Source organism: Olea europaea, chromosome 17 (assembly GCF_002742605.1).
Source record: "Olea europaea var. sylvestris chromosome 17, O_europaea_v1, whole genome shotgun sequence".
NCBI lineage: Eukaryota > Viridiplantae > Streptophyta > Magnoliopsida > Lamiales > Oleaceae > Olea > Olea europaea.
In genome coordinates this window covers 13002787-13015728 of record NC_036253.1, presented here as the reverse complement: position 1 = coordinate 13015728, position 12942 = coordinate 13002787, and the positions used below count along the sequence as shown (strand labels likewise).

At 33.4% G+C, this 12942-nt stretch overlaps 1 protein-coding gene and 1 long non-coding RNA gene across 3 annotated transcripts; both read left to right on the top strand.

The window, feature by feature from the left end:
- The first annotated feature begins 242 nt into the window (after nucleotides 1-242).
- Nucleotides 243-3552, top strand: LOC111412948. Of its 2 annotated transcripts, XM_023043795.1 has the most exons (3): nucleotides 251-403; nucleotides 1329-1410; nucleotides 2330-3552. In XM_023043795.1, exon 3 carries the CDS (start codon nucleotides 2385-2387, stop codon nucleotides 3375-3377), a length of 993 nt encoding a protein of 330 aa, XP_022899563.1. In that variant the 5' UTR covers nucleotides 251-403; nucleotides 1329-1410; nucleotides 2330-2384; the 3' UTR covers nucleotides 3378-3552. The 2 variants fall into 2 exon arrangements, with proteins under 2 accessions (XP_022899562.1, XP_022899563.1); XM_023043794.1 differs by lacking the exon at nucleotides 1329-1410 and having other exon boundaries at nucleotides 243-403.
- Nucleotides 3553-9932: 6380 nt separating this feature from the next.
- Nucleotides 9933-10944, top strand: LOC111412947. The gene is made up of 2 exons (XR_002706139.1): nucleotides 9933-10180; nucleotides 10486-10944. It is a non-coding gene; the product is annotated as an uncharacterized LOC111412947 (long non-coding RNA).
- Nucleotides 10945-12942: the final 1998 nt, after the last annotated feature.

Genomic DNA, 12942 nt, shown 5'->3' with positions numbered 1-12942 from the left:
CAATTTAGTGAATGATAGTTGATGGAAGATTATCTCCTAAAATTGAAATTAAATTTAAATTTAGTGATTTAATAGTGATACACTAAAGTGTAGTGACTGAACTAAGATTTGGCTAAAAGTTCAGTGACTGTGGATAAAATTTACCCGACACGCCTAAAAATTAAAATTAGAGTCTGTCGGGCGAATATTAATCTGCCACGTCAGCGCTTGAATGAGAATTCTCTATATCTGTCACTGTAACCCGACATCGACCCTTTTCTGTCTCTAGAATTGCAGCCAGCCACCAAAGAGTTCTCTCTCTAGCCGAACTAGTTCCTCAATTCGCTTCGTTGATTTGAATACTAAGTTGAAATGGGTCAAAGGTAGAGCTGTTCAGTTTTCCAATCGATCTGCTGAGCATCGGGTAATTTTTTTCAATTTATTATGATTTGAAAGCTTGATTTGGATATTTTGGATCTGATCATTTTATGTACGTGGAGCCTTGTTCTGGATTGCAGTTTTGTTTTGCTGGAGATGTACACCTTTTCCCTTGCTTTATTTATTTTATATTTATGATTATGCTATTATGTTGAGATTTGATGAGTCCAGATCATTTCTTATTCTTTAGTTTCCTTTCGTTTCTGCTCTGTGTTTAATTTTGAATTTAGTTTATTGCATTAAGCTTTGATATATTTTCTTTCTTTTCCTCCCCACGGCTTTAATTTTTTCGTGTTTCATACAAATATCTTTTCTTTCCTTGTGTATTTATCTATAATTTTTTGGGCAACGATGTTGGTGCGTGTCATTGTTGTAAAAGAGTGCAGCTAGACTCACAGTTCTTTTATGGTAAGGCTCCAGGGCTTCAGATAACATATGTTTCATAACTTTCGTCCTCAGCTCACTGCTTCTTTGTTTTCTTGTTTGTTTTCCTACTCCCATGCTTTGACCCCTCCTCTGCCCCAAAACTTTAATTAAGCTTTACTTGAAATGTATACAATTTGAAGTTCTGTGAACTTCAAAATTTCTGCAATTGTCTATTCATTAGATTTTGCTGAAAATTTTCTATTATATGCTGAAAATATGCCTATATGCACGCATGCCTGGATTTCTCTTTCTCCCCCTACTCCTAGAATTTGCATATATTTTGAAAAATGATGTCTTTTTACTGAATTTGGATCGATACTTATATTTTTTGATTTTATAAGCCCCAGTTGTGTTCTGTTCTTTAACTGAGACTTCACTGTACCTTGGTAGGTTATGGCACTTAACTATAGTATCTATTGAGAATAATGTTTTTGCTCTTCTAATGAATTTCATATGTGTTGGGGTTGATTTATGTTCATCTATAGAGAAGCAGGGCTTGATTTTGTGTTATGTTGGCCCATATACTTCCGTTTGGATCTCTACTGTTGAGCAGACTTTCAGAACCTGGTAATAACAGACTTTCTGATGGTCAAAAGATAATATGTATCAAATATAACCTTAAGTTTGGTGCTTTGTAAGTTAGGCTAACTAATGAAAATTGCACCTTTGATGAATTTTCCATGAAATATTGGGTTGTTTTAACTTTTATGCACACTCTTTGCTCGAATTTTGCAAAAACTCTTAAGCTACTTTGTAAATGGAATCAGTAATAACATTTAGAGACAACACTTAGTTTGCAGTTTTATTTATAATCTCACAATTCTGTTTCCTGATCGGATGCTGATTTTATGATCAATTCTTTATATTTTGTTTTTTTCTTGCAATTTGTTTGCGCTTGTACTATCTTAAAGTTCTCACTGCAAAATATGAGACCAGCAGCATTAGATATGTTAATTTCTAGAATCAATACACTTGAATTAACTACTTAGTTGGAAATGGGACTTGGTATGGATTGAGTCTCATTAAATAAAAAGGCAAAAGTACTTTGAAGTGCAAGCTCATTATATCTAGGAAGTAGTCAAAACCGAAGAAAAATGATTGAACGTGTGCAGGATTGTTTAGTGAAGTTATATCTTTTACATAGTCTCTATATAATTTTTTAGTTAAATATCTCTTGGCATAACTTATTTTTTAACACTGAACAATTTTTCCCAGTAATTGTTGGTTTATATCTTCAAGTATCCTATTTTTTATTAGTTCATGTGAAAGAACATGGGCTCATACCGTAGTCGAGCTAATAATTTAAACTGGAAGTATGTCTATCATGACTTAGTCTTGAAGATTAACGAGTAGTTGCATTTTTGTGGTGGAATTCTAGATTAAATTTAAGCTGCTGTAGCTTTTAGTTGTCTATTTTTATAAGGAATTCTATATCTGTCTGGCTGTGTTTCGTTTATATTTGACAGCATTTCCAATTATTCTGCAGCTGTGGAGGAAAGAGTTACGTGTTTGTATTTGTGCTGTTGTATTAGTATCTGAACATGCCTAAGGCAAGGAAAGAGCGTTCCTTTTCATTTGATAGGTCAAGGGTATCTCCTTTTCCCTACAGTTCCAGTCGTTCAAGAGAATCATTGGCCAAAAACCCTTTGGAGGATGACAAGAATATGAAAGAATGGGAAGATGCCAGATGCCCAGTTTGTATAGAACATCCCCACAATGCGATTCTACTTTTATGTTCGTCTCATGAGAAAGGTTGTCGCCCTTTCATGTGTGACACAAGCTACCGCCACTCCAATTGTTTTGACCAGTTTCGTAAGTCGTTTGGTGAAGCTACGCCAATGATGCAAAGACCAGAAGACACACCAATCTCAATCTCTTCCGTGACGACATCTGCCACATTGATATCAGAATCCACGGTCCCTGATTTAGAAGATGAAAGAAGAGGGAACGCATCTCTGCCAGTGGAAGGTGTGTCGGTTGACATCCCAGAGAAGCCAAAGCTGGTATGTCCTCTTTGCCGGGGTTTAATAAATGGGTTTATTGTTGTGGAGTCTGCTCGTCGTTTCATGAACTCAAAATCAAGGTTTTGTGCAAGTGAAACCTGTGACTTCAGTGGCACTTATACAGATATTCGGAAGCATGCAAGATTGGTGCATCCACTTGCTAGGCCAATGGAAACCGACCCAGAAAGGCAGCGTAACTGGAGGAGATTAGAGAGACAGAGTGATCTGGGAGATCTACTTAGCACACTTCATTCTTCCTTTGGCGAAGAGAGGATCGAAGACAGCAACACTTTGACCATCGATGATGGTGGCTGGCTGACTGTATTTTACCTTGTTCGATTAATCCGACCGGGAAGTACTTCAGGTCAATCCATTACTTCAAGAACTCGTGCTCATATCAGAAGATCATCAAGACGACTTTGGGGCGAAAGCCGTGATGGAGAAATCGATTCCATAGATGATGTTGACGAATCTTCCAACAGCGGGCAAAGCCAAGTGGTGCATCATGATAGGGCATCGATCAACACCTGAAAACTAGTTGTCATTGCTGCAAATGTCGGGTTTGCATTGTTATTTTTCCTTAAAAACTCGACAATCTTTGAGACAATTATATTTACGTTGAATTGTTCCTTATTGACTTGAATAAATTGTATTTACGTTGTTTTATGAATCAGTTGAATGTATAGCAGAGTGTTTATAGGTTTTATTTTGTGTGTGCTGGAGCATTGCATTGGGTTTTTATCCCTTCCCTATATATTAAAAGTGTGACCTTGCATTGGCACTATTTCTATGGATGTGTCCATGTTAGTATTTGTCTCACCCCTTTCCAAGTTATTGTTTAGCCTCTTTTTTCATGGTTTTTTTTTTTTTTTTGGGAACCGAATACGATGCCGTTTAACTCTTTTTTTTTTTTTTAATCGTAGTACAATGTTGTTTAACTCCTCATTTTATAAAAAAGACAGCGTTTTAGTATAATTTTTCTTAAACCATTCCTACGTTAATTGCAGTGTCTGAATTTCTATATATGTGCATCTTACGAAGAGAAGTATTCCAACGCAGAAAAGAATTCCAATTCTTGGTGTATTCAGGTGCTTATGTTTGATGTAATTGATGCTTGATACAATTATTTATTTATTTATTTTTTGATATCTACTACATTACGTAGTCAATTACATTATGACGTGTGCTTTGCACGTGTGTCTCACTGGTAATAGAAAGGAAAATGAGTTTCTTCTATTGTTTTGGCATGTGATTATTGACATTTTCTATTTTCAAAAGAACATTTTAGCCCCCCTCCTCCCCAAAAAGGTCATAGAGTAGAATTTGTGTTTGGAATCTTTGGACAATCTGAGCTGACAACTACATTGAGTACAAATATATTTGGGAATCTAGTTGCTCATTAGTTTGTTCTTCGAACACGGTAAAGTGGTGAGAACCCAACTTTTTAATAGATGTGGGTTTTGGAATTTTCAAAATGATTTTTAGTAATATGTGAATACAACCGAAATTAGGTTTTGATGAACACTAATTTTGTATGGAAAAAGAGGTTTTTATGTTCACGTATAAATTTCTTTTACCTTAAAAAGTGAAATATTTACTTATAATTAAAATTTTAAGTTATGTAACTTTTAAGTTACAAGTAAAAATATTAGTGTTATAAGTTAATTTTGTACTTATAAATAATTTTTTATACATAAATGAATTTTTGCTTATAAGTAACTTTTATATTTTATATATGAAATTTTCTCTTAATTGTAGTATTTTTTAGTTTATAAGCAATTTTTTACACAATTGAATTTTTACCTTATAAGTAAATTTTTAGTTATGACGTATTTTTTTTTATTTTGTTTAGAAATAAAATTTTAAGTTATTGTATTTTTATTTACGAATTGGTTTTGAACAAAATATTTGGCTAGAAAATAATTGTTTTATAAAAGGTAAAATTAAAAGAAAATTTGAGGACCTTTCCCCCACCTCTCATAGGGGACCGACGTGGCCTTGTTAGTGTAGCACAATTGTTTCATAACAGCACTTTAGCCCTCCTACTCCACGCCTACCTTATCACTACTCTATCCCCAAAAAGAGGTCATAGAATAGAATTCGAAGTTGCTTGGTATGGCCTGTAAATGTAGCTTTTTTGATTGAATCCATGTTTGGAATCTTTGGACAAGCTGAGCTCACAAATACTAAAACTATGTTTGGCTTCCATTTTTTTCAAAAATTCATTTTCAGCCACACATTGTCTCGTAAAATAGGTTTACACGTAAATCGAAAATTTTCATTATTTTTTAACTGCACATTTAAAAAAAAAATCACTATTTCAAAATATATTTTCTTACAAAAATGAGGCTTAAACAGTTTCTAAGTACAAATATATTTTAGAATCTTGTTACTTATTCGTTTGTGCTTCGAACTAATAGAGAGGTGCGAACTGAAAAAGCCACTTTTTTTAATAGGATCGGGTTTTGAAATTTCGAAATGACTTTTAGTAATCTGTAAGTACGAGGAAAATTAGGTTTTGATGAACACTAATTTTGATCCCGAAAACATAAAGGTTTTTATTTTTACATATAAAATTTTTTAACTTAAAAAGTGAAATATACACTTATGATTAAAATTTTGAGTTGTAAGTAAATATTAGAGTTATAAGTTAATTTTGTACTTATAAATAATTTTTTACACATAAATGTGTTTTTACTTATAAGAAATTTTTTATATTTTATTATAAATGAATTTTTATCTTATTAGTCGTATTTTGCACTTTATAAACAATGTTTTACACAATTGAATTTTTATCTTGTAAGTAAAATTTTATGAAGGATAAAATTAAAAGAAACTTCGAAGAATGGTCAAAAGTAATCGATTTGTGGGTTGGGAAATATGTCTCAAATTACACTACACTAGTTTTGAGTGGGTTTTGTACTTTGAAAAACTAACACACATCAATTTTCTCAATCTCTAATAAACGGAGCCACCAAAAAAATCAAAACGAGCTATAGCAGGCCCTATGTGATGTTTTGAATTTTTTATTGTGACTTCGTAAACAATTGATCTTGTATAATCATTATACATGTGCACTTTTATTTACATTTTACTTTACACTCTTCCACATAAAAACATCTACATTCTCTTTGATTTTAAATTCATCTATCACATCATTACACAGATTTTCTCCACATATGGAGGAATGTCATCCAAATGATAAGGGAGAATGTATATATAGCATTATTCGATCTTTCTACTAGTACTATGATTATATTCCATCGAGGAAAGTTGAAGCTCAATGAGGACATTGGAGATTCATCTTTGAACATTCATCTTCGAACCTTGGGAAAAAATTACTTGTCTTCTCTTGTTATTTAGATTTTGTTCGATAAAGAATTTTTGAGAAGTTATTCTTTGAAAAATATTTTTTTGAGTTAATGTGTGATTAAAAAATATGGAGAAGTTATAACTAAATGTAAAAAATGGCTATTTTAGAGAATGTATGGTTAAAAATGAGTATATGAAATAACTAATTCTCAAACAATCAAAATCAAACAATAACTTAATTTTCTTTGTATTGATTTCGACACATCTTTGATTTAATTATGTGGAACATTTATAGTTAAATTAAAATGAGGAATTTAAGGTTTGTTTGAGCCCCATTCTTTGGGAAAATACATTTTGTAATAGTATTTTTTTGGAAAATGTATAATTAATAGGTAACAAAAGTTATGGATTTACATGTAAAATGATTTTAAAAGAGCTCCCTAATGAAAAAGTACTTTAAAAAAAAAATCATATTGAACTAACTTCCTCTAAAACCTTTGTAACTAGAAGAAACACATTCACAAATTTAGTCAAATGACTTCAAAAATAGTTTTAGTTCTCAAAAGTTCATTTCAACTTCTCAAAAAGTGATGCGAACTCCGTAGCAACGTTAACTACGAAACCTATAACGAGATTGACGAACCCAAGAAAACCAAATTAATCCAAGAGTTTAGGATTAATCCAAAAGAAAGTCGAACAAAAAAATCCAACAAGAACGATGCTTGAAAGACCCCTTGATCACGCAATCCAAGAATTAAATCAAGTTGTTTGAACGCCACAAGTTAACACTTGATAAGTTCGAAGTTGTTCAATGAAGAACAATGAAGAGAATACAATACGTCTCACTTTAATTCAATATCAAATATGTCAAAAGTTGTTACAATTGAATGAAAACTTCTATTTATACTAAACCTAAAAACTAGGTAAAAATCGTGCAAAAGTCGAGCATAATTCTCAAAGTATGAAAAAGAATAAAAAACTAACAAAATATGGAAAAATACCAAAAATAAGAAATTCGCCCAAAAATTGGCTTATGCGACCGCACCGTGCAATTCCATACAGTCGCATGGTTCAAACAAGATACCTCCTTTGAGTTTCGGTAGACCACCGTGCGATCGCGAGCGTGTATGCCCGTATGATCGTACAGGCTTAAAATTTCCCTCTAGTTTCGGCCTTCGATATTAAATTGATCCAAGTTGATTCGACTTTCGACCTGAACATGAAAGTTGCTCCATTTTGAGTCCCGAATATAGTTTCTTCAATCGTTGCCTTGACGAGCAATCTTATCGCCTCGTTGACTCATCTCATCTTCGATCGCGTCATCAGTCCGCCATCAACTATCAACGGGTCTCGTCTCGCACTTGCCTTCGTTGGGCTCGAGTCTTGGGTCATATCAAAAAGCCATGCAAAATGGGCCTTTCATATCTATTTTGAATATGAGCTTGTGAAGTTGTAGGCTAAATCATATTTAGGGTTCATTATTAAAAAAAATAATAATAAGCAAATTTTTAATGTAGAAAGATAAAAATTATGACTAAATTGAACATTTTAGGACAGGAAAATTTACATTACTGCAAAGTTTTGATGATATATTTTTTAAAATTAACAAATTTATGGATTCTTTCTAAAATCAAGTGGTCACAATTTGTGACCCCTGATAAAAATTTGTGACCTATAATTTAATTGATTAGGTTACGATAACAATGACACAAAATTTATGATCATAATCACGTACTAGCTATGAATCACACAATATCATGATTACAAAGATACAATTTGTAAGTTACGGTTACGTATTTTAGTTACAAATCATTTATTATTTATTAGTTACAAATAATCCAAAGTCATTGTTATAAAAATACAATTTGTAGGTCACAATTATATATTTTAGTTACAAATCACATATTTAACATTTCACATTATTTATTACTCACAAATTATTCAATTAATTGATCTCAGTTATGCAATTAATTGATCATAGACACTACTCTCACACTCTACCTTACCTTCACATTATTATCGCACCACCATTGGTGGCCACTACTTTTCTTCTTACCCAATCTCACAACACCTTCCATCATCGGCAACTATAGAGAGAGAGACATTGTCGATGATGACATCAAGCTTTTTTTACGAAACTTGTGGATCTATAGTAATCGCCACCATCGCCATCGCAATGCCATCTCTATCATTGACCCTAAGAGCTACTACTTTATAATTAAATCATAACCCCACTTCCACCACCAAACAACCACCGCCCCATAGTCCTAACCAGCCATAGACCTAACCAATCCCATTCAATGAAGTTGCAGTGTAGATCATCATCCATCAATCTTGAGCACAAATAGCGATCAGAGTCACAAAATGGGCATACTGGCGGCAATAGGAGGAAGACAGATACTCATCTATGCATTCGTCAATGGATGCGAAGATATGGAGTAACTACAACACCTCATCGAAGGAAAATAGACTAGATTTTGCAGGAAAGAAGAAGCTATTTATTTACCCAACATAGCTTCATAACAAAATAAAGAGCCCATAACATTCATCAACACCAGCAAGCAGCAAGCAAAGCATGTCAACTGAAGTCCAGCTAGAGTTAATTGAGTTAGTTTACAGTTATAGTAGTTAAGTCCCACGTGTCAAACTTAGATTGGTTTGTACAGTTAACAGTCAGTTGAGCAAAGTTCATTTCTTCGTATTTATATAGCATTGCAGTACATTATAATCGAACACATTTTCTGATCGAATAAAATTCAGTACAATTCTCTCCATTCTATTCAATATGGTATCATAGCTTTAGTATGCTTTTTCTATTTGCGTTTTTCCAATTCCTTTGGGAACTCTTATTCATTAAACAATTGTGTTCAAAACCTTTCTAATTCATCATGGCAACAAATATAGATGCCTCAAATCAGAATCAATCGTCCTCATCAATTTGCAATTTCGCCATTGATGATGGATTTAGTCCATTTTTCATTCATCATGCAGATAACCCAGGGTTTAACTTTGATTCACAATCTCTAATTGGAGACAATTATGCTTCTTGGAATCGAGTAGTGATGATTGTTTTGCTGTAAACAACAAGCTCGGATTCATTGATGGATCCATTTCTCAGCCTGAAGGTAACGATGACCTCCTTAATAGCTAGATCCATTACAACAATAGCGTGATTTCATGATCCTTAATTTTGTACCTAAAGAGATATATGCAAGTGTCTTTTGCTCTGATTCTGCACATGACATGGATTTATCTAAAGGAAATATATCAACAGAGGAATGGACATCGTATATTTCAATTGAGGCATGCATTATTGAATCACACAAAAGGACAATGCTTTGTTAGGACATATTTCACCAAATTGAAGATGATCTTGGAAGAACTAAGTAATTACAGGCCTATATGCTCGTGGATGGTGAAACTGTGGAGGAACCAAAAAACTTGCCGAACACTATCACATGGAGTATGTTATGTCATTTCTGGTTAAATGATTCATTTTCCCAAGTCAGGGGCAGTTATTTTGAATGGATCCTGTGCCTCCAATAAACAATGTTTTCTATCTTGTCTCTCAAGAAGAACATCAAAGGAATGTTAATATCGATGCCTATGTTTCTCGTTCTGGTTTTGCTGATTCCATGGCTTTCTACACCAAAAATGATCTCAAAAAAACCAATGTAGGATAGTTGCATAATAATTTCAAAAGGAGGAAAGACCTATTGCACATATTGTGGTTACGCAGGCCATGCTGTGGACAAGTGCTAGAAATTGCACAGTTATCCTCCTGGATATAAGATTAAGCAGAAATCTGCATTAGCAGCCAATCAAATGGTAACAATCAATCAAATTATGTTGTTGCTAATCAAGTTTCTATATCTATTTTAGATCAAACACAGGGAAATGTTGGAGAATTCATGCAGACCTTGAATCCTACACAATATCAGCATTTGATGAAAGTGTTGAGTAGTCATTTGGCATCTAAAAAGATGATGCAGCAGCTGATATACAATATAATCAAGTGTCAGGTACATGTTTTTCCATCTCACTTAATCCATTGCTCAATACACCTAGACATTGGGTAGTGGACTCAGGAACAACCAGCCACATTTGCTTCAACGCTTTTCATACAATGAAACCAACACAGAATGCTTATGTTATATTGCCAAATTGTATGAGAATCCCTATAGAGTTTATTGGTACAGTGAAAATTGCTACGAATCTGACACTTGAAGATGTGTTGTTTGTGCTACAATTCAAATCAATTTGTTATCAATTAGTTCCCTAACCAGACCTTGAGGTCAAGTTTCTGATTGATTCATGCATTATCCAGGACCTGCACAGCTTGAAGATGATTGACAAGGATAGAAAAGTTGCTGGTCTATACATAATGAGTGATAACTCATCTGGCTTAGCACAAAGTATTCCCTTGAAAATGTATGTGTATCTATTTCTAATGTTGTAAATATGTGCACTTGGCATCATAGACTAGGCCACTTGTTCTTTCAAAAGTTAAACATGATAAAAGATCAATTATATTTAGTTTGTAATAAGCATAGGAATCATGATTATGTTCCTTGTGATATATGCCCTTTAGCCAAACAAAGGAGACTTTCCTTTACATTCAACAATCATATGTCAACTGATGCATTTGACGTGATTCTTTGTGATACTTGGGGACCTTACCATGTCCCAACATACTCTAGCTACAGATATTTTCTTACACTCGTGGATGACTGTACATGTTTTACATGATTGTAGCTCATGAAACATAAATCAAATGTTCACTCAATCATTCCCAGATTCTTTAAAATGGTTGAGACTCAGTTTCATAAAATTATCAAGAAATTCAGGTCAGACACTGTAGCAAAGCTATAGTTTGTTGAATTCTTCAACTTAAAAGGAGTTATTCATCAATTTTTGTGTGTGGAGAGGCCTGAACAAAATTCAGTGGTGGAAAGAAAGCATCAACATCTTCTTAATGAGGCTAGAGCTTTGTATTTACAGGCTCGTGTACCTATTCATTTTTGGGGAGAATGTATCCTTATAGCTACATTTCTCATCCATCGAACACCATCTTCCATCTTAAAGAACAAATCCCCATGCAGCCTATTACACAAATCTCCAGTAGATTATAATTTCCTTAGAGTATTTGGGAATTGCACTCTGCCTTCTCATAGATCAAAGTTTGATCCCACAGCTAGAACCTATGTATTTATTGGTTATCCCCTAGGTATAAAAGGTTATAGACTATATGATACCATGTCTAAGTCTTTCTTAATATCCAGGGATGTTGTTTTCTATGAAAATGTATTTCCATTCCATTTCTCAGAAATTTGACAATATTGATCATTTTCCTAATATTATTTTACCTAAAATTGCTTCTGATATACCCAATTACTTTTCATCTACCATCACACCTCCTATAATACCTATTGAGGTTGCAAGTGATTTACAACTTCATCCACTTCCAATCAATGACCATTCGTTGATACCTACCAATCCTAGAAGATCCTTTAGACTCAGTAATCCCTCTTCATACCTTAAAGATTTCCATTGCAACCTTCTAACAAATTCCCATCAGGCATTTGACAAGTCTCCTTATCCTCTTTCCAATTAAATTTCATACAAGTCCTTTTCTCCTTCACATCATCATTACTTGTTATTTGTGTCATTAGACTTTGAACCATAATATTATCATCAAGCAGTGAAGTATGACCATTGGAAAGATGATATCGCAGCTGAATTGAAAGCAATGGAAGTGAACAACACTTGGTCCATTGGAAAATTGCCCAAAGGTAAACACTTTATAGGCTGCAGGTGGATTTATAAGATCAAGTATAATTTAGATGGTAGTATATGTAGATACGAGGGACATTTGGTGGCTAAGGGTACACTCAACAACAGTTGATGTGTAAACTTCATAAATCTATTTACAGTCTTAAACAAGCATCGAGGCATTTTATTGTTGGGTGATCAAATAGGAATACGGGGTAAAAGTTTGATGAGTATTCATTAAATTTGCTCTCTAAGTTTTGAAAAAGTTAGAAAGTAGGGATTGGGGTAGTTTTTCTTTTAGGATAAGCTATAGCCCAATGTTGAAGTACTGTAATCCTCGCCCAAACTTAAGAAGTTATGAATTGGCTGAATCTAAAAAATCCAAATAATAAAATTAATCAAGTATAAATTAGTCGAAACTGAAAATTCAACTTTCAAGTTGACCGCTTAATGCGTGATTAGGCGTGACTATACTAATTTTTTTAAAACCTTTTATTTTACTTTAATTTATAGTTTTTAATTGACTTACTAATTAGGAGTGCTTTTGAAGGGTAAGTACTAATTAGGTTGTTATGCTTTACGTACTAATTTTTTACTATGATATAAATTCTGGGACTCTTTTCTTTTAGTAAATGAATAATTACTTGAATACACTTAGCTCTATTAAATGTATATTCCTTTCTCTTTTCTTTTTACATGCACACCAAGTAAAGAAATAGATTTGACACTACAAGGATGAACAATCTTATTTATATCCAATTTAATGTAAAGTTGATGAACAAGAAGAAGAGGAAGGGCAAAATAGAGACTCTATTAGCAAGTGATACTACTAAGGCGCACGCGCGCGCACACACATATATAGATATATATGTTTTTTTATGATAGGAGAATCCACAGTCGCTACCTTTTGGGTAAACCTTTGGACTGACGCAATAGCCTGTAAATTACGTCAGTCAGGTAAACCGTACTAAGCAAGTCCAGTTTTTTTAATTATAGAGGGTTGTGATAATGA